General features: G+C 40.5%; 1 protein-coding gene across 1 annotated transcript; it reads right to left on the reverse strand.

Annotated features, from left to right (window-relative positions):
- Nucleotides 1-662: 662 nt before the first annotated feature.
- On the reverse strand, nt 663-19,112 carry LOC134437297 (uncharacterized). The gene is made up of 12 exons (XM_063186790.1): nt 18,971-19,112; nt 16,625-16,780; nt 14,765-14,869; nt 5,596-5,880; nt 4,365-4,628; nt 3,970-3,993; nt 3,783-3,869; nt 3,022-3,138; nt 1,902-1,926; nt 1,713-1,789; nt 1,060-1,134; nt 663-709 (listed from the first exon to the last, which is right to left on the reverse strand). The coding sequence occupies exons 1-12, from the start codon at nt 19,110-19,112 to the stop codon at nt 663-665; spliced, it is 1,404 nt and encodes a 467-aa protein (XP_063042860.1).
- Nucleotides 19,113-21,348: the final 2,236 nt, after the last annotated feature.

Genomic DNA, 21,348 nt, shown 5'->3' on the forward strand with positions numbered 1-21,348 from the left:
TTAGTTATTCTATCATTCCCCATAGTAACAGTTCATGGGGTTCCTATTTACATTCCTTTGTAATGGTGTGAAATAAAATGGTGTATGATAAAATGATAAAGATGACAATGATGACGATGATGATTATAATGATGTCAATGATGGAATTTATGCGAAAAATAATGGGACTAATGCCAGATGTTATAAATTCAGAACTCACAAACAAATTTAAACCTCCCTTTTTGGAAAGTCCAATTTTGAGAGAAAAGGCACCATTCCAGTTCATTCTGAACCTCAAATGAGAAACATAATCAAATCTTAAAGTTTCCTTTTTTTCATCACTGTCGAAACATGTCAGGTAAAAGATAGAAACGTTTACATGTCTGAAACAAAAGAAACTTTAAGATTTGATATAACTTTAATACATAATGAACACCAAACATCTGAGAAACATAATCAGCAAGCCATGGTGTGTCCTTCCCCATAGCAACAGTTCACGGGATTCCTGTTTAGGTGTTCTTCGCTTGGCCATGGGAACATGGCTTCACAGCTTGATACTCATTAACGAATCCTGTTCTGAGATACAAAAGATTTGTTCTGCACGTTATTTGTTTTTTTTTTGTAAAATTGTAACATATGATGTCAGTTAAAAAAAACTAGAATGTTGGAATTGGACGTTGTATTTACCATTTTGATTCTGGCTTAAGGGTCTTGTACACGTCTTCATGAACTATTGACAATGATGGAAGATGTAGGGATAGAAAGAAAGCGAAAAAGAAAATGGGATGAGTAGGAGAAAGAGACAGATTAAGAAGCAGAGAAATACATTACATTATTGTTATTATTATTATTATTATTATTATTATTATTATTATTATTATTATTATTATTAATAATTATTATTATAATAATATACATTATTGTTATTATTATTATTATTATTATTACTACTACTACTACTACTAATAATAATAAATAATAATAATAATAAATTAATATTAATATTATTATTATTAAATGTTCTTATTGTATAGTATACCGGCAGTAATCTCATGTCATCTACAAGGAAAATGTACTCACCCTTCAGCAGAGGTGCATAAATGGGCTGTGTCAAGCTCAGGTCAGGATGGTCAGATTCAGGAACCGAATGTTGTGCTATAATAGAAAAAAAAAATATTAACAAAGTTTTTTGCAAAACCAATGAGTTTTGAATGGAAGTACAGACATAAGAGATGTGATAGTATTTACTTACCATTTTGAGCATGTGGTTTTACTGTGTCATACACGTGTTCAACTTTTGCCAGTATGAGAAAAAGCAGAAAGATAAATAATTATATAATGATGGATGAGAGTGGAGGAGAGAGACAGACAGAGAGAATAATAGGTAAGCAATTGGAGAGACACAAAATGCTACACATAAGCAGGGCCGGCCCGAGCCATAAGCCATACACAAGCCATACACAATCTACTTATGTCCTTAGCTTCTACCCCTCACTCGTGCAAGTAAATTAAGCTTATGAAGCACCTGGTGCTGATTAGGTGCTGGTGTGTGTGTTTGTGTGTGTGTGTGTGTGTGTGTGTGCGTGTGCGTGTGCGTGTGTGTGTGTGTGTGTGTCTGTGTGTGTGTGTTTTTTTTTGGCGGGGGGGGGCTTAAAGGCTTGGTCCGGCCCTCGGATATGACTGCCTTATCCATATGTATCTTTTATTTTACATTGCAAGGTGAGCATACTCACTCGGCCGCATAGGAACATAGTCCAACTGCTCCCCGTCACTCCCTAAAGGCTGGTCATCATTCTTCACATGTTGGCCACTAGAGGGGGGTAGAATTACCAGTCCATTTATACGTAGGTGAATATGGTGCATGTATAGTGAGTAAATAAATAAATATATAAATAAATAAATCAACAAAATTGAAACCCTACCTGCCTGAATGGTGGACAGAACATGCTAAAGGGAGAGATTTTAATTTTTCTATATCAAGTTTTTAATTCACTGGTGAGTTAATAATGTGTAACTTTTTGCTGACAAACAGAGGAATTGCTTATACATTTGGGTATTGGATTTGCCTAATACATGCTGGAAAATTAACACAGAGTTTTATGAAGAGATACAGTGAAAATCACTTAGGTAAATAAATTGAGTTATTCAAGGAACTGACTAAAGTGTGTGGACCTTTATGTTCCTTAAAAAAATATAAACATGACATTTCAAATATTACATTAGTTAAAGGTCAAATGTCACAAAATGGGGTAACGGTTTATTTAGCTGTTCCTTAAGAGTATCTATATGTATCAAAATGTAATGTCATATTGTACAGTATGTGTGCACTGCACATGCACATATGGTAGCCTAACCATATGATACAGTGCAATTACATAACGCCACATGCTGTTATGGGATCAAACGTTGTTCAATTGTAGGGTGCATTAAGGTAAACTGGGCCATCAGCTAAATTGGGCAGGATAAGCATTGGGTGTCTCATTTCTTTTAATTTTACAGACCAACCACCACAAATGTACTGAAGTTGTTGCAACATTACTACTCTATCTGTTTAAAGTCATTTGAATTGCATAACACTATTTTGATGGGCAGGGGAAACCCTTATATGGAGAGTGACAGAAGATATTGAATTGTCAGTCTTGCCAAAATCAGAAATCGTCTAGATAAAATAAGGATGATACTGTTTTCAGATGTAATGTAATGTAATGTAATGTAACTGATAATTTTTAGGTTTGAATTTATGACACCTGTCACTAAAACTTTTAAAATTTTACATTAATCATCTTGTTTTTTGTCATGAAATGAAAGACTATGAGTCACTTTACGCAATCAGACTTACGTTTGGGTAATGTATTGATGTTTTTCCTGAGATTTTATCAGTCTTTCTGAATCTGAAAAGTGGCCCGATTTACCTGAATGCACCCTACTTTATGTAAATTCAACAGGGGCCTTAGAATAAAGCCTAACCCCACACAAAACCTAAACCTAGCCTTAACCCTGAAGCTACATATTGTACAAATAAAATACCATTGCCGCTGTTACCTTTGGACTTTGCACAGCAATACAGAATGACCATGAGCAAGACCAGGACCAAGGAGATTCCTATTCCCAGGACTATGCCAATGGCAAGCTGATGAGGCTCTGTACGTCCTGGAATAGCTGTCGCAAGAAGCAGAAAGTACAACATTATTACTTCTGCCAAGGAGGTTATATTTTCGGTCACGTTTGTCTGTCAGCAGGATAACTAAAAAAAAAATTATGAATAGAGTTGGATGAAACTCTGTGGAGTTGTTAGTAAGGACCCAAGGAACAAATTCTGCAACCAGAACCTTGACATTTTTTAAGGTTCTTCACCATTGCTGGCCTATAAATCTAGACGCCCCTAGTGATCTCAAATTGAATTGCGGGACAGGGCACAACATTCCAGTTTCTAACTCCACAAAAAGAAGGCAGAAAGGCTTAAAATTAAAATAGGATGCAACATAGTCAAATGTTCTATCAAGTAGCTTCCTTTGTGGAGGTCTGCACTCTCTGCGTGCTTCTAGTTTCACAAAAAATGTAATCCAGTTGATGAATGCATAGAAGATCAACTTGTCTTGTCCATATACTGTATATTTTTGGGGTCATCAAAACTGAGTTTCACCAAGACAATTGTGCAGTGCAGTCATTGTTAAACTCTGCTTACATCTCTATGTACAACCTATAAAAACAAGTGCAATTGATCCAATGAGATTGGAAAGGATAAATACAAATTAAAAAAAAAATGGATCATTGCTACAATGTAGCTACGATCGACATTTCACCTGGCAATGTTGGCATATGTTCAGTGACTCTCTTTCCAGAGAACACAGGACTCCTTGGCTCCACAGTCAGTGTAGCTGTGCGTGGTGCTGTTGATATTAACATTGATATGACATTGAATTTTGTTTTCTCATTAACAAAATAATAGTGTGGAGTAAAGTAATAATTCACTTTAATGACTTGACATACTTGTTAGTGTAGCTGTCGGTACAGCTGTTGGAAGAAATTGAGATTTATTTTCGCGTAGGCCTACTGTAAATGTTTATAACATTGAGCACAGTTACATGCACAGAATATTCTGTAATGGTGCCATTATTTTGACTTGAGTATGAGTCATGCACGACAACTCCTTATTCATTCCGGATGTGACTGTGTTGAACTTTAGGGAATATTCCGGTTGCAGAATGCTGTTCCACACGTAAGCGGAATATCCTGGAACTTGTTTTAAACCAAATAGGCTAATAACAAAGTTCAGTTTGATACCTGAATACTCCATGCATGTACTGTAACTGCAATCATTGAATATGGCTGTTGTTATCTCATTTACAAAATAAAGACAGAATTAGATGTGGATAAAAGTTTACCAGTGATGACAATGACAGCCAGGGACTCGCTTGAGTGACTTGACTTGTGCCTTCTGACGCCAAAACATTGATAATGCCCAGACTCTTCGGGGAGAGAGACTGTAATGGTTTGGCTTGTTGGATCATGAGACCAGGCATTGTTGTCCCTTAGCCACTGATACGTCCAGCCTGTACCCTTTGAGATGTAACACTTCAGGGTGACTGTGTCTCCACTGTAGAAGGGCGGCTGAGGAGACTGGATTTTGAGGCTGGCATAAGGAACCTCTACACAGATACAGGTGTCACAAGAATCTTATTATTTGCAGTAAATATAATATTACCCAGTAATTACACTTCGGAGTGACTGTCTCCATCGTAGAATGGAGGCTGGAGAGTAGTCTAAAGCAAACAGACAGAATACACACTACATGGAAAATGGTTGGTGCAGAATATTTTAAGTTTTTGGTCTCCAAACAAATCCGGCATGAGGTCAGAACAAATGAAAACAATTTTTTGTGATTTTTAATCACTAAAACTTTAGTAAGTCATACTGTATCTCTCCAAAGCATTCACAGAGAGTTAGATCTTATGCTCACAGTCTCATATAACAGACATTATCAAGAAGGGAAATGGAAAAGCGAAAATCTGTTCTTTTTGTCCAGACATCTAACATGTTTCTCAGTGAGCCCGTTTATATGCGCATCAATAAACCGTTTATGGTCAGGTTTTTGGAGTTACCGGTTTATTCGAGCACTCATGTAGCCAAGTAGCCAATCACAAGCCTTACATTCTAGCTTCGTGTCACACACTTTAATGGAACACAGGCAACCAGTGGACTGCATATAAAAAGCAATAAACCGTTTACTCCAATAACCTGTTTATTCCAATAACCCGATTATTGCGGCCATATAAACGGGCTCAGTGGGTTGGGTTTGACCAGCAGCCTCACTAGCTCTACATAATTTGACCCTTGGAGAAAAATAATTGAAGACCACTGCTGTAAGGTCTAGTCTTATGCATGTTTCTGACACTGGAAATTTAATATGAATGTGTTAAGATATGGCCACAATTATTTCTGTTATTGGAATGGCAACAGCTATAAGTAGTAATGTGTAAAGACAGTGTAACACTATGGTGAAGCACTACGGTAGCACAGTAGTTGGTAGTTGAGAGTAGGCAAGGTATAGCTCCTCTGTTTGAGTCAAATGTAAAGTAGGCTAGTATGAGAAAACATGAGAAAATGAAAACTCACTTAATACAACCATTCTGTATGGCAGACTGCCATAGGTTGTAGCATCTCCCTTTTGTGAAACGCTACATGTAAAGGACTTGCGATTATACGTCTCGTCCACCTGGCCAAGTGAGATGTCACTAGAATTGGATGCATTTCCCAGAGGAGCGCCATCTCTTAACCAGCTGTAGATCCAGCCACTGTCATCTTTTAGTTCATGGTGTAGGACACACCTCATGGTGATGTATTCTCCTTCGAAGATCAGAGGCCAGTCTGGCTGAAGTGCCACACTAGGCCTCATGCTCTCTGCAGAAGCCACATGACATTACAACATATTACAGGTAGGCTACACATGGTAGACCCTTGTGGGCTATCAGACATGATTTGGCAAAGAAAGATGGATACACAGAATAGTCAGAATGTAATGGTGGAGGCACCTGTTTGTGAAAAAGGTAACATTTGTGAATGGGTAACATGAATTTTGGATGGACATGTTCAAAATATTACACAGTGCATCTTTAACATATTTTTAATAGGAACATATGTTATCTGAATGGGGTGAAATTTAACTCTTTAAGAGTTACAGTGCACAGCAATAATGAGTTCTACCTTTTTTGAAAAATAAGGTTTTGAACAATATTTCAATAAACACAAAAGGTATTTCCAAAATGTGCATGTGCGTTTAAAACACCTGTGAAGCTTACCAGATAAAAACAAGTTTAATTATATAAATGAAATATTTTCACATTTTTGTGAAATAATGGAGGTGTAAAAGTGAATACACCCCACTGAAAGTCTCATTTTAGTAATTTAATAATCATTAAATCGGTCCCATGAAGTTTCATGGACTCATGACACAGCTGTCTAACAAACAGTTGGCTATAAACAGTATTTCCTGGGCAGGAGCATATTTTGATGATGGTTGAAGTAAGTTGTTTTGCAAGTTCAGTACCGTTATCTAAGGAGGTAGAAATCTAAACTATGCTGATTCTTTCCCAAAACACATTATGCTGCACAAGGCAAGGAATGTCTTATGTGCGTGTCGTCCACCAAAGAAGCTTCGCCTACAGCCCAGTCACAGAAAAGCCAGCTTAGAGTTTGCCAGGCCTCATTCTGGAGTCATGAGCCCAAGATTAATCTTTTTAGAACTGATGGCATCGAAACTGTTTGGTGTTGGAGATGAAGAGTACAAGGCCAGCTTTACACATAGCTGATATCACCATCACTCATTGGCCTTCATTGTGGTTCATTGTGTTTATTTCCAACTTGACAATGACCCTAAACACACACCTATGGCCAATGCTAATTTTCTGAAGACGTGAGACTGATTCAGTGATTAAGTATGACACCTAATGCCAGACATTCACTATGCGACTTTTGACTAGATCTGTCAGTCGCACGACTTTTTGGGAATCGGGACGATTTCTTGCTCAATCGGAGGTATCGTATTGTGTACTGTACATGGGGTAACGGCAAGTGATTTCACCTCAAACCAGCTTGCAATCTGCAATCGTAGGATCGCAAGAAAATCAAAACGATTTGAAATACTGGTTGATTAAATTGCACCGTTGAAGCAGTGCTATGACCAGATTTGACACACATGCAACACAGTTCCGGAAAACAAGCCTGTCGTGTCATAGCCTACAGTGTGGGCAGTCTGCTCGCGTCTGACCCTTTGCTCGTATAGTGCGAGTCGTGAGGTGTTAACTTTTAACCCCATGCGATTCCCTCATTCAGTGTGAGCAGGAGCTGAATACCAACATGATCTCCAAAAATTCAGTGCTCCTGGACACGGATGTTAAGGACACAAAATCCGTGTCCAGGAGCACGGATTTTGCCAATATTCCGTGCTCCTGGACACGGAATTATTTTCCGTGCTGGACACACACTCTCTATACTCCCACAGCTCTATGTTTCCACAGTCTTTGTCAAAAAAAAACATTTCTTACTGACAGGTTAGGGTTAGGAATTGTTTTGGTCTGGGCACAGCTAGTTTTCTTTCATTCATTATATGAATTTGATAGCCTAGCAACCAACTGGAAAAGGTATTTCTCAAAAATATGTCTATAATGACAGGTTAGGGATAGGGACTGTTTTGGTCAGGGCACAACTTAAATTGCTATTATTTTGTTTAGGATTAGTATTTGGTATGTATTTTCTAATGGTAGAGTTAAGACAGTGCTGTAGTATTAGCCTATAGAAAGTACTTCCGTGTACCCATCACAGAAAACAATTCTGTGTCCAGGAACACGGAAAACAATTCCGTGTCCAGGAGCACAGAATTTTTGGAGATCAGGCTGAATACCCACGGTTAAAAATATTGCACAGTGTATGCCTGACTTAATCTGGAATCATTCCAACATAAAGGCAGAGTTTTGAGGAGACAAACTGGACATCAGTCTGGGGTGTAGGCTACTCACTTTTGCACCATAATAGTTTCACAAAAAATGGAAAATATATAATTTAAGTTATGCAATTAAGCTTGCATTTCTGTGGTAAGCTTTATGGACATTGTATTAAACGTGCACAGCTTCACAGATCTATTAAGCTTGGTCTATGCACATTTTGGAAATCATTTGTGTGTTAATTGAAATAGTTGTCAAGATGTCACTTTTCAAAAGGGGTGCACTCATTATTAGTGTACATTTTATATATAAAAATGAATGAGTGAATATAAGTGATAAATAGATGACAAACACTTTATATTTCTATGTCCAAGCGTTGAAAACACACACACACACAGACACACACACATACACCCACGCATACACACACACACACACACACACACACACACACACACACACGCACAGGCACACGCACACGCATACGCATACACACCAACTATGAACATCCTCTCTATCAATCAATCACTAACATGGTTCTCTTCAACGATAATTTTGAAGAAAGCTAAAGGAGAAAAAAAGGTTTACCTGCAGTGGAAAAACAACACAGGAACCCACATACTGAAAAGTAATTCGGAGAGAGAGAGAGAGAGAGAGAGAGAGAGAGAGAGAGAGAGAGAGAGAGAGAGAGAGAGAGAGAGAGAGAGAGAGAGAGAGAATCCTTCCATTAGGCCTACGTATATGCATGCCTTCTGACTGTAAGTGATTCTCCAGTTCAGCCTCATCTCCAACATAGTTATAAATCTATAGCCATTTACACAAACATGTAGTAATCTACTACATAAACTAACATAATTTTGAGTAGTCCTATATAGATAGTCATCTCTTAACCAACATACAGTAGTTGATCTGTGGTCTTTTAAAGCAATAATACAAATGTAAAACCTCTCAGTAGACCTGCTTCAGTAAAATTTGGACAGGTTATATATGTACATGCAGGTTATACTCACTGAGAACTACGAACGGCTCCATTTCCCAGTGTCTTGAAGATTGAAAAAGATCCACCTTTCAAGAGAACTCAATAATCTTCAATAATAGCCGATGGATGGATACATTTTCAGTTAATGTTTATGCAATTTTTTGTTTCTGCATTCATTTGGCTACTTAGGCCTATCAAGTTCACATTTCACTGTGAGTTGAGCAAGCTATCTGCATCTGCCCATGCATGGCCTACCTAATACCTACCACCATACAGAGGCACTTTATGTAGCCATTGTGACTGAGGATATGAGCATCTTGTGGTTTTACCTTCTGTCTTTTTATAGTACACCATATAAACACCCTGCTCACTTGCTCTCAGTTTGCACGCGCACGCACACACACACACACACAAACACACACACACACACACACACACACACACACACACACACACACACACACACACACACACACACAGACACACACACACACACACACACACACACACACACACACACACACACACACACACACACACACACACACACACACACACACACACACACACACACACACACAGTCAGGCTTCATCCAAATGGTTTATGTGTGGGACAATTAAGTTAACAGTTATTTGACATTATTAACATATAGTACACTCATATGCAAACACAAGCATGCATTCACAGTCGTGCACATGTCACGCACACAGTGCATGGACACACAAAGAGACACAAACGATATACAGCCAGGCGCACCGTGTAGGATGGTGGCCAGAGCAGGTCAGGAAAGAGTGCATCTACAGCATGCTCTTTCGGGGTCCCTCACAAAACACAATGGCCTATTATGGTTGTTGTCTGTTTACCGCGCCCACACATTGTACACAATTTAGAGCTGATTAATACATGCATTGTCCGAGTTAGGCCAGCGTGTCCTCTGAAAGGTCACTGCAGTATTTTGGCACTTCCTGTGTATACTGAGGTGAACTGCACAGAACGAAAGGTGTTAACCCGACGGTAGGTGCATGTGCAGGAGCACAGCGTGTGTTTTGTGTGTGTGTGTGTGTGTGTGTGTGTGTGTGTGTGTGTGTGTGTGTGCGTGCGCGCGTAAGTGCGTTAATGGACGCACGTGGGACATACAGACATATAAAAAGATGGAGGTGTGAAGCAAAGAAGAGAGTACCAAACTGACATAATGCTCCTTTGACACTATTACTTTTATTTTTATAAGCTCTTGTCAGCCACAGTTGGATATGATTGTTGAGTCATGTCTCATAAAGCACTCGTGAATGTTTTTAGTGCAGATAATGACAGCTAATATGAACTAGTTATGTGAAGTTATGAACAAGTGAAGTGTTTTTGGTATCACTGTCTTAACATTCCTCTTTAGTTTCATTAAAAAGCCAATAAAAAGTAATTTGAACTCACAAAAGTCTTTGTTCAGGAGTTTTATCGTTGTGTTTTTATAACTGTGAGCCTGAACCTCATTGAGGAGTCCACTGCATCCTGTTTGCACTTCCTGTTGTGTGTGGGTGTTTCTGCTAAAAATAAAGCTTGGGTGCACAACATGACAAAAGGTGTGTGTGTGTGTGTGTGTGTGTGTGTGTGTGTGTGTGTGTGTGTGTGTGTGTGTGTGTGTGTGTGTGTGTGTGTGTGTGTGTGTGTGTGTGTGTGTGTGTGTGTGTGTGTGTGTGTGTGTGTACATGCATGCGTGTGTTTGTTTGGGGGGTGGGGGTTAGACCGCCTGTAGTGAAGACACCACTATGACCACCGCCTCTGTTCTTACGGCTACTACTATTGCTGCTGCTGCTGCTACCGCATTGGCCTGAATATAAGACTTCTTTTAAATGTTAAATGGTGCTTTAAAAAGGAAGTTTGTCTTACAGGACTAGACAAAATAGCGCCAAAAGTAATGATTTGACTCATAGGCGTGCACAGATAGGGACGGGGTGACGCTAAAGGACCTGCCCCTTTGCCCTACTGTTTTTTTTTATAAAGTTGTTCATGTTGACATTATCATCTAGAAATACCTGAAAATTAAAAGTGATGTAATAATGCCCTGCTAATATAACCGGGTCAAAGACGTGCAAAATGGCATTGTCATTCAGTGTAACGGACGCCTTCTGCTGACTGTAACTGTAAAAAACATGACTCTTTTTATTTATTTATTGTTACAGGGAATTCATGAAAGCATCGGCTGTCATCCATTCACTTGAAACAATTTAAAAATCATGTTTTTTTTGCAATTACAGTCGGCTGAAGGTTTCCGTAACACTGAATGACAAAGACGTCTTTGACCCAACCATAGCCATACAATGTCTGTGCACGCCACTGTTTTGGCTTGATCTGAGTGATTTGGCCAAATATGGTCCTGTGCACATTATATTTGAAAATTCTATCCTTGATACATTATGAATAGTAATCGGACACCTATCCGCTCCGCTTCATCTGACCATCTGAAAGTATGAGTTAAAATGTGAAGCGTGGAAAAGGACCGGTGATTACGCGAAAAACCGGTAAGATTTTGATGCTGCGTCAACAAGCGATTCAATGATCATCTGCGCTAGAGAGTGTTGCCTGTCTGGTGACCGAGTGAGCAGAAATGCAGACAATCTCTATGTTGGGGCAGCTGTGGCCCTTTCAATCTATGGGTTGTAGGTTTGAAGCCTCCCTACATCTCCCTACATCTCCATCCATGACTGAAGTGCCCTTGAGCAAGGCATCTAACCCCACTTTGCTCCAGGGACTGTAAGTCGCTTTGAATGAAAGCGTCAGCTAAGTGCAACGTAATAATGTTGAATAGCTATCTCTGTGCTCTCTAGGAATGTGTCCATGGACATTATATTTGTAAAATGTGTTCTATTTAAATGTGAAACAATTCATGAACAACATTTTAAATAAATTAATGCATTAGACATAAATTGGTTTCCCAAGTGAAACAAACTTTTTGCCAAAAAATATGAATCTGCAAAAGGGGAGTTGTCTTAAGGGGGGCCTTCACTTTAAGGGGACGAAATGCGAAAATACCCTTATTGACTCTTTTTCACTGCCGATTTTCTGGTAGGGCCTACTCTCGACACAGCGCGACTCAGCCGCCACTTTTTGCTTTTCTAATAGGCACGACACAGCTCAATGGTGAAGCAAAAAGTGGCATCCGAGTCACGCTGTGTTGAGCTGTAGGCCTACCAGAAGACCGGCAATCGAAAAGAGGCATATATTACCAGTGCTAGGTCTAAAACCACTTCACTCCTACTAGATGACAGGCACATTTATGGTACAGGGTCTTAGAGCAATGGGAAGGTAGGCGCCTTGCTCATGGGGCCACTTCACACATGGACAACGTGAGATTTCAACATGCAACCAAATTTCAAATTTCATATGCCTCATCAATGCTGTCATAGATGTCTTCCGTAACTGTATGGAAGAGAGAGAGAGAGAGAGAGAGAGAGAGAGAGAGAGAGAGAGAGAGAGAGAGAGAAGATTAATTTTATATTAACGCCAAAGTCTTCCAAACCCCTTATTTTTTAGTCTTATTTTTTGTTGGGAGCAAAATAGTGAACACACCAACAGTTCTAAAAAAAGAAAGACAATAAAAATTGTTCCACTTGTTCGGCAGCGGAGTATCTTGCTTTAGATAGCCTACTACTATGCATACCCTTCTGCAATGGCATGTAGAAAGACTCTTCTTCACCACTGGCTGGATAAGGCTCTGGTGTGGACTTGGTGTTCCGCTGCTGTTGACCACTAGAGAGAGAGAGAGAGAGAGAGAGAGAGAGAGAGAGAACGATTATAAGTTCTTTCCATTATCCTAACTTCTGTCCTCCCTTGTGCACGAAGCCTCGTGATGACATCAGGACGATAGTTTAATTGAATTAAAAAGTATTGCTTTCTCCACCATAGGGGCTCGACAGCAAAGCACAGGGCCACAAGCACAAGGTGAGGATGGGAGTTTGGATAATGGACTGCACCCTACATGGGACAACACCAGAAGACATGGAGTCCAACTCTATGCTATCTAACCTTCCATCCTCTCCTTTTGCTTCTGGCCTCGTGTCTGATGCCCCGCCTTTGTGGAGGAAGCAATACTTTCCCCACTGTCAGCCTTGTCACAACAACTTTTGGGGAAATGTCCTACATTCAACATGGTGAATACAAATGCGAAAATAACGTCTGAATGGTGCTTTTGCAAGATATCGAATACAATGGATTGGATATTGATTTGGACCCATGCACTGCCTGTGATGACGAAAGAGGAACTATTCAGAAATAGTAATCAGTTGTTAGGTCAGCAGTGGGGTTATAATGCATTTTTTGTCCCAGTTTAAAGTAAATCTGCTACGGGAATTTGCAAGATTAAAGAACATTTGTCACTGACGCCTTGATCGATAGATAGATAGATAGATAGATAGATAGATAGATAGATAGATAGATAGATAGATAGATAGATAGATAGATAGATAGATAGATAGATAGATAGCAGCTTAACACTTACGATTCTGCACGTGTGAAGCATGGAACTGCAAGGAAGCACAATATCATCAACAGCTTGGTAATTATGGACAGATATTTAGGTGATGCTTGTATATAGAAACCTACATAAGAGCTACATAAGAGCAAGAGTATGCACATCCCACCTCTCTGAGACCAGGTGCAGGACAAAGGCGCATCTGACAGTGAGAAAAGTAGAAGTCTGCACACTGTAGCTCCACTTTGAAATGTATTTAGCTCATACAACCTATTACATACAACCAACAGGGTCTTCATCAGGCAGGTTTGCGGACTTCTACTTTTTCCACTGTATAGATATGGGAGCTTGTGTAAATTCTACCAGGGAGACTCAAATTTCTCGGCTGTCAAACTTACTAGGCTAACCATCCAATCTCCCTTTTGACAGATCATACATGCGTCATCATTGCCCAGGATCGTCAACCAATCTCAACGCGAGATTGGGGATTTCCCCGTTACGCATCACTCATGCATCGTTCCCTCTCAGCCAATGGATCGCATTCACGTTTGTTTAAAAATCAGTCACTCATTCTGTTCTCTGCTTTCCAGTTAAGCCGACTTTGAAGCCACCACCACCCCTCCGTCCACCGTCACCAGTGGTTCCCGTCTGTTAGGGGGCAGGCTACGCCCGCCTCCATCTCCGCTGGAGGATATGCCGTCCTACCCCGGAGTTCAACGCGAAGACGGGAACCTTCGCCAAACAGATTCATGCATTTTATATCAAGTGTAAATTGTTCGCCAAACGGATTCATGCATTTTTGTATCATGTCTATTGTTCAATAAATGTTAATAACGTTCATTTGCCTCTCGAGTCTTCATGGTAGAAACCTAACCACACCTAACTGTAGGTCTATGTACAGAGTGAAAGCAAGCAAAGTGACCACAGTAATGCTCGTTTTTTTTTTTTTTTTTTTTTTTTTAATTGTCTGTTTACATGAATTTACTGCATCATTTTATTGAGTGTAGCAATGCAATGACCCATTAGAATATGCCACGTTGATAAACTGCATTAAACACCCCAAAGTTACATATTGGCAAAGAGAGTACATTCAAAATATGCTGGCAATTCCCTTGCTTTTGGTCACTTCTGGTGTGAACGTACAGTATCATCAGACATTTAGACAACACGTTAAACCACAAATCTTTAAACTTGATCTTTCAATTGCAAATCAACCCCTTTGTGCAAGCCTGTTAGTACTTTGTCATCAACATTGTAATGACCAACTCTTAATCTGTTAAAAAAAGCTCTCTTTTGTCAGAGCAATGTAGTTACGATGTAGCTGAGTGAACTAAGCTGCACAAGAGTTAGACAAAAGTGAGACCAGTACATTAACACGTAAAATACATTTCCCTTCAACTAACCGTTGTGGTCTGTGCATTTATGGATCAGCACGATGATGACGAAAGCAAACACAGAAACGCCAACTCCAAAAACAATTCCAACCACCAGCATTATGATGTTCATTGCTGAAATGAGAACCAAAATACATAGTTTTCATCAAGCAATAGCAATCAATGGTAGTGACCACTGACTGTATTGAATTGTGTAAGCACCCCAAGGTTCAGATGTGTCAGATGTGATAGATGCCTTTATTGTCCTAAAGGGGAAATGTGCTGTCACCACCATCAAGAACTTGTCACATCCAACATGTAGGATACAGAGACATTGAACACATCAACACCATTGAACATCAGTAACAAAATACGTAGACATTATTATACAACACAAGGACACAGTCAGACGCTATGCACATTCCAGGCAGACATGAAGTGCACCCATGGCCTGGTGGTTAAGGAGATGGTCATTAGATCAGAGGGTCTCAGATTAGAATCCCACCATTCCACTGCTCATTTCACTCTGTGACTGAGGTGCCCTTGAGCAAGGCATCTAACCCCACACTGCTCCAGGGAGTGTAACCAATACCCTGTACTTAAAAAATCTGTAAGTTGCTTTGGATGAAAGGGTTAGTGTAAGTTGATGTAACATGAAGACTCAACACCATTGAATGTCTGATGGCGCTAAAACCATTTGTAGCGAAGAGTAGCAGAGTTTCCCAGCTGGGGCGCGAACACGGACCTTCTGGGGTAGTAAACTGGAGCTCTGGCCACTACACCAAAGAGCCAGGCTCATTGACATGACAGTCAGAACACACCCACAACCCTAGTGATGGTCACTCCATCACACTGCCTTTCCCTTTGGCGCTTCACACACTCATGGTGTCCCTCACGCAACTGCCCATCATGCTTCTCCCATCCAGTGTGCCCCATCATCAATGCTTCACCCATCACTGGGGTCCCTCACACCGGGATCACCAATCCTGGGGGTCCCTCAGATGGAATTACGGCTGACACTCAATAGGTACGCTTCTGATGGCCTCAAGGTAGCCATCCCACTTCTGACACCATTTGTAGCTAAGATGTAGTTGTTTTAAGAACACGCTATCTTAAACACGCTATGTCAAGCTCCTACCAGAAAACCGTCAGTGGAAAAGAGGCATAAGTGTCCTGAACCTACGGCCGGCTGGAAGCAATGTGAAGTGTGGGTAGAGGGGGCGAGTGTGATCCCTAATTATTGAATGTGTACGCCATGTGACAGCTGTAAGATTGAGCTCACTTGGGTTGTGTGTGAGGTTGTAAATGATTTTGGATTCTCTACTTCTCAATGTCAAGTGTTCTAGCCTTGCTAGGACGTGAAACGCTTAGTGATTGGATACTCCGCAAAGTTCACCAAAGCAAGGATAGAACACTGGGCATTGAGAAAGAGCCTCTGTGTGTGTGATCATTGTGAGTTTGTTTCTGTTGGGGATCAGGGTGAGCAGTACAGTAGAATGGGCTGTTTGATGTTGAGTAGGCCTACCGAAGGGAGAGGAGATTCATAATTTCTCATAGTGCAAACACACTACACACTACTACTACTCACTGTTTCCCAAAAGACACTTTTCCACATACAACCTGGCTGAGTCGTGCTGTGTCCTGTCGAGCTGAGTGGTGTTGTTAACTCAGCCTGGTTTGTGTTTCCATTTCAAACCATGGTACCCAGAGTATGGTTAGAGTTACTTGTCAGAAAAAACAACATACCATATACATACTATGTTTAAACCTGCATGGCTTTTCCACACCCGTAATAAAAAAGAGGCTAGTGTGAGTGTGAAGGATTGAGAGAGAGAGAGAGAGATGTCAATAATAATGATTGAAAAATAACAAGTTATAAAAAAATCTTACAGGTCAGGTCATCTTGTCTTTCTTCGTCCTGGCCACTGGTGATGTTCAAACCCCCATTATAATCTGATGTAGCATTGTGCATATTGTCAGTTACACCACTAAGAGGCGACACTGACGGCTCACTTATGATTGACCCTTCAGGCCAGGCATGGACACCTAACATAAACACAGGAAACAGAGAATGCAGAGTGTGTGTTTGTATGTATTTGTGTGTACACCATTTGAATCACACACACACACACATATACGCACGTACTTACGCATGTACGCACGCACGCACGCACACACACAGAAACACACAATCTTTGTACAGTCTTCGCCAAATTACCCTTATTTGCTGATTATTCCATAACTTTTTTATATTCAAGACTATCCTCTCAAGATGTTTATTCCCATGTGGAATCACCTAAACTAAATATGGAATTAGGCCTACCTACAATTTAAGAAATCATGTGCTGAAACATCTCTAGAATAATTTCATGTCAACACTGGTTTCTTGAGGATTTGTATAAGTTGCAGACTAATGCACTCAGAGTTATATTTAATTAGTTTAATGTTTTAATAGGTTTTAATCATCTTAAACTGAAAGAGTGTGGAAGCTTACTTAAAAAATATATGGATATAAGAAATGAGTTATGAAATGAAAGGAACCTAACCAGTCAGCTCAGAAAGAAGCTCACAACTCTCACTTCACCCTGTGGGGCTATCAGTGATGTAACACAATAAAGCGTAACAACTGGTGTGTAACACGGTAAAGATGTTTAAGGTGCACTTGTGTAAGATGGTGGCCAAATTAGGTATTGTAACTATTCTGCTGATTGAAACTGTGCTGCCTGTTTGCAAGTTTAACCTTTTCATGAATACTTGTAATAAACTAATATTAACTAGTACAGTATGACCAAAGTACAGTAATTTTCACAGCTAAAAATGTCTATTTCTGGACATTCAAAATTGCAGACAAGGAAAAGATCCACTTTTTCATGAATTAAATCTGCAGATTTCCCAGTCATAATAAATAGTTAGAATATGATAATGGTGGTAAGTATATATGAAATATATGAAAGAAGGAACATTTGTGAATGGGCAGTGTGAATTTAAGCAATAAGCCACAAGAGGCCGTGGGTTATGCTCGATTGATAACGGGTGAGGGGAGGTTTTCGGCACTCCGCGAAATCAATAGAGCATAACCCACGGACTCAATTCATGCTTATCTAACACTGTTACACTTCATTGCTGACCAAATTTCTTTAAAAACGCTTTAATAACAATTAATTTGATCCGCGACGTTCAGTTGACAAGTTGAGGAAGTGATTGTGGTTACCCCGGCAACGTTACTCGGCGTGCGTGCGTTTGTCGCGCTGCCAGACACACAAAAACTCAACAAGGGGCGATAAATACCGCAGGAATGAAATGTCTTTGCAATCACACTGATACCCCAACCACAGGTGGTGCAAAGATGTGCTCTTCTTGCAGACTCCATACCCCAACTGCAAAATATTGTAATTTCCAACGTAGATGCGCTGGGTCTAACTTAGACGCGCATAGAATCTTCAGGTGGAAGGTGTAGGTTTACGCTCAATTGAACATGGCTATCAGCCAATCAGAATCGAGAACTGGACCGCAGTGTTTGATTCTGGAAATAAACAACTAAAATATTACACAGTGCACCTTTAACAAACTGGTTATAGAGAAAGCAATCCGAAATAATTAAAGGCATAGTAGTACCTTACCTTCAGATGCTGCAAAACATACTAATCCCATAATCTGGAAAAATAAGGATGACATGTCGAATACTATATGTCGGACAAGACTGATGACCGTGTGACTGTGCACCAAACAGAGTAGAACGGTGATGTGTGCTGGCTGAGAAACACTAAACGTGTGTGTGTGTGTGTGTGTGTGTGTGTGTGTGTGTGTGTGTGTGTGTGTCTGTCTGTCTGTCTGTCTGTCTGTCTGTTTGTCTGTCTGTAAGAGAGAGAGAGATCGAGAGAGAGTATTTCAGACAAAGGCCACAGGATAAATAGAGCTGTGTGTGGTTTTATGACTAGTACATGTGGTGGGGTTACTGAGGTAACCCATATTCATATCTGAACGTCATAGTATGTGACAGAGAGATACAGAGAGAGAGAAAGAGAGATGAGAGAGTTGTGTTCAGCTGCTTAGCTGAATGTTATCAGCACTTCATTTGAAGGGGTCTACATATGGTTTTCGTGTAACCAACATAAACCACACCATGAAAAGTCATGACACGTTACTGATTATTATGACCGTGGTCATAATGCATCATTTGGTTTGTGGAACGTCAAGTTGACATTATTGAAGTGTCACCAAAAAAAAAAGACTCACTGGTCAGGACGTGCCGGTCTTCGTCCCAGCCTCTGGTGATTTTCAACCTCCAATTGTAATCTGATGTAGCATTGTGGACATTGGCAGCTAGACCACTAGGAGGCGACACTGACAGCTCACTCAAGGGTGACCGCTCATTCATTCATTCAAATGAGAGGAAGCATGCCTAAAAGGCATTTAATTGTAGCACCTTACCTTCAGAAGCTCCAAACCATACAAATCCCATAATCTGGAAAAGTAAGGGTGACATGTTGAATACTGTAGTCGGACGGATGACTGATGGATGACGTGACGTGAACCAAACAGAGCAGAATGGTGATGTGTGCTGGCCGAGAAACTCTGACCGTGTGTGTGTAACTTTTTTCTGTACTGAAGATGTTATATTTGGAGAAAAACATGTTTCCATTTCAGACAAAGGCCACAGGACAAAAGGAGCCCATTACGCTTTTATTACTGAGCACATGTGGTGAGGGTTACTGAGGTAAGCCATATTCATATTTGCATGCCATATCATGTGTGTGTGAAAGAAGGTGAGAGTGTGAGTGTGTGTGAGAGAGAAGGTGCATTCAGGCGGCAGCGAAAATACATGGAAACAGATCTGTCCTTCCACAACAACACGGTGGTAGTTGGGCATTTGAAAAATCCAACTCGAGCGAAACTTTGACAGCATCGTCAAAGTGGCAAAGTGTGTGTGTGTGTGTGTGTGTGGGAGGAGAGGGGGGGGGTGAACAGGAATGGCCATGCACGCGGAAAGGCTGAGAACACACTGGCTGAGAGACCGCTGTCTTCTCGCTGCCGCCACGCCATGCCCTGATGTAAAACTGGCCTTTGGCTGGAATCTAACGGTATATGGGTGGCCTTGTCTAAAGTTTGTCTGTAACTGTAGACCTTCTGTGGTGCAGGCTGTAGCTGGGCTGTGACGCAGCCTCTTCAAACGCCCTGTTTCTAAACTAACTGTGCACTAGCAAAGTTCTCTATGCCTCGTTTTATATGTCAACAACCCCGCGACTCTACGGAAAGAAGTTTTGGGCAACTTTGAGCGTCATAAATGGGTGGAAAGTAGAGATTTATAACGATGGCTAAATCTATGCCCTGGTGAACCACAGCAAAAGCCCAATGTTAGCATCAGCTAACTAGCGCTGGATTTCTCAATGCAAGGCATGAATGGGGTTCAGGTATGTGCCCAGACTTCGCCCTGAGCATCATGTCTTAACACCATTTAAGCCATTTTACACAGGATTTCCCCTTTAAGGTTGATGAGATACTTATTATTGAAAGCACCATGTGCACACAGCATGTACATGACGATGGGTTAAGTCAGTACTGACTACAGTATGTCATACTGTATCAGGTCTACTAATGACATGCCGTGTGAAATGCCTATAACTGCCACCAGGTGGTGCCATTAAGCAGCTGATGCCAATACAGTGCTTGGGCTGATAATGTGTTGAAGTCATTGATGGTAATGGCATTCTATATTGGGGGCAATAATAATGGGGGACGTATTCAGCCTCTCTGTGGAGCTGTTTCCACGTAGCAGGATATTTTCATATGCGGATTATTTTTCTCCTGGTTACATTGGTTTTGGCCTTCCGTTTCCACGTAGCAGATATTTAAAATCCAGATATAAAAAAGCAGGCTTTAGGGAGCTGAAACGCATTTGTTACAATGTAGGATTTATTTTTATCCACATGTTGCGTTTACACCTAAACAGGAGAAAAAACACCCTGCTAAAAAAGATCCTGCTATGTGGAAACAGCACATGTGTCAGTTGTAACTCACATTCCCTTCATAATGACAAGAGATGTGTTGTGGTATGTTTAAGCCCTACTTCCGGGGTCAGTATATAGCATACTAAGAGTCACAAACTAAACTAGACCCTAGAACAAAATGTTCATAATGTGTACTGTAAAAGAAAAGTACTGACCATACCATAGAGGTAGAAAATAACACTAGAGGCGACCCCGCCCCCCTTCTGACGGCAATCTGTGGCGGCCATTATCTGTAGGTAGGTCTGATAAATGGAAATGAATGGACAAGGAGGCTCACCTCTGTCAAAAAATGGCTTAATAATGTGAAAATGTCCATGAACACACTCTACAAGGACAATAGTTGAAGTTTGTTGCTAAATATGTGCAGAATTAATATAATTTGATTTTTAGATGTATTTTATCGAGTCATATGAATTAATTAGATATTTATCCTGACATTTCAAATCTGGTCTTTGATTAATGGGTGACTTCATATTCACACAGTTTTAGTCCATTTTTTAACAGAGGTGGGCGTGTTCTCCATTGACTTGAATTGACTGAAGGTGCCTACACTACCTACAGACAATGGGAGGCGCCATGTGCCACTTCCCAGTGCTGTCGTGAATT

This window comes from Engraulis encrasicolus, chromosome 21 (genome assembly GCF_034702125.1).
Source record: "Engraulis encrasicolus isolate BLACKSEA-1 chromosome 21, IST_EnEncr_1.0, whole genome shotgun sequence".
In the NCBI taxonomy this organism is placed as follows: Eukaryota; Metazoa; Chordata; class Actinopteri; order Clupeiformes; family Engraulidae; genus Engraulis; species Engraulis encrasicolus.

Excerpts from the sequence above, each read along its gene's own strand:
- LOC134437297 (XM_063186790.1), bottom strand. The coding sequence starts at position 19,112 with ATGAATGAGCGGTCACCCTTGAGTGAGCTGTCAGTGTCGCCTCCTAGT. Across the intron at positions 16,781-18,970 it reads AGACCGGCACGTCCTGACCA|GTGTCCATGCCTGGCCTGAA; the intron begins GTGAGTCTTTTT and ends TGTTTATGTTAG. Across the intron at positions 3,139-3,782 it reads ACATATGCCAACATTGCCAG|CTATTCCAGGACGTACAGAG; the intron begins GTGAAATGTCGA and ends TTCTTGCGACAG.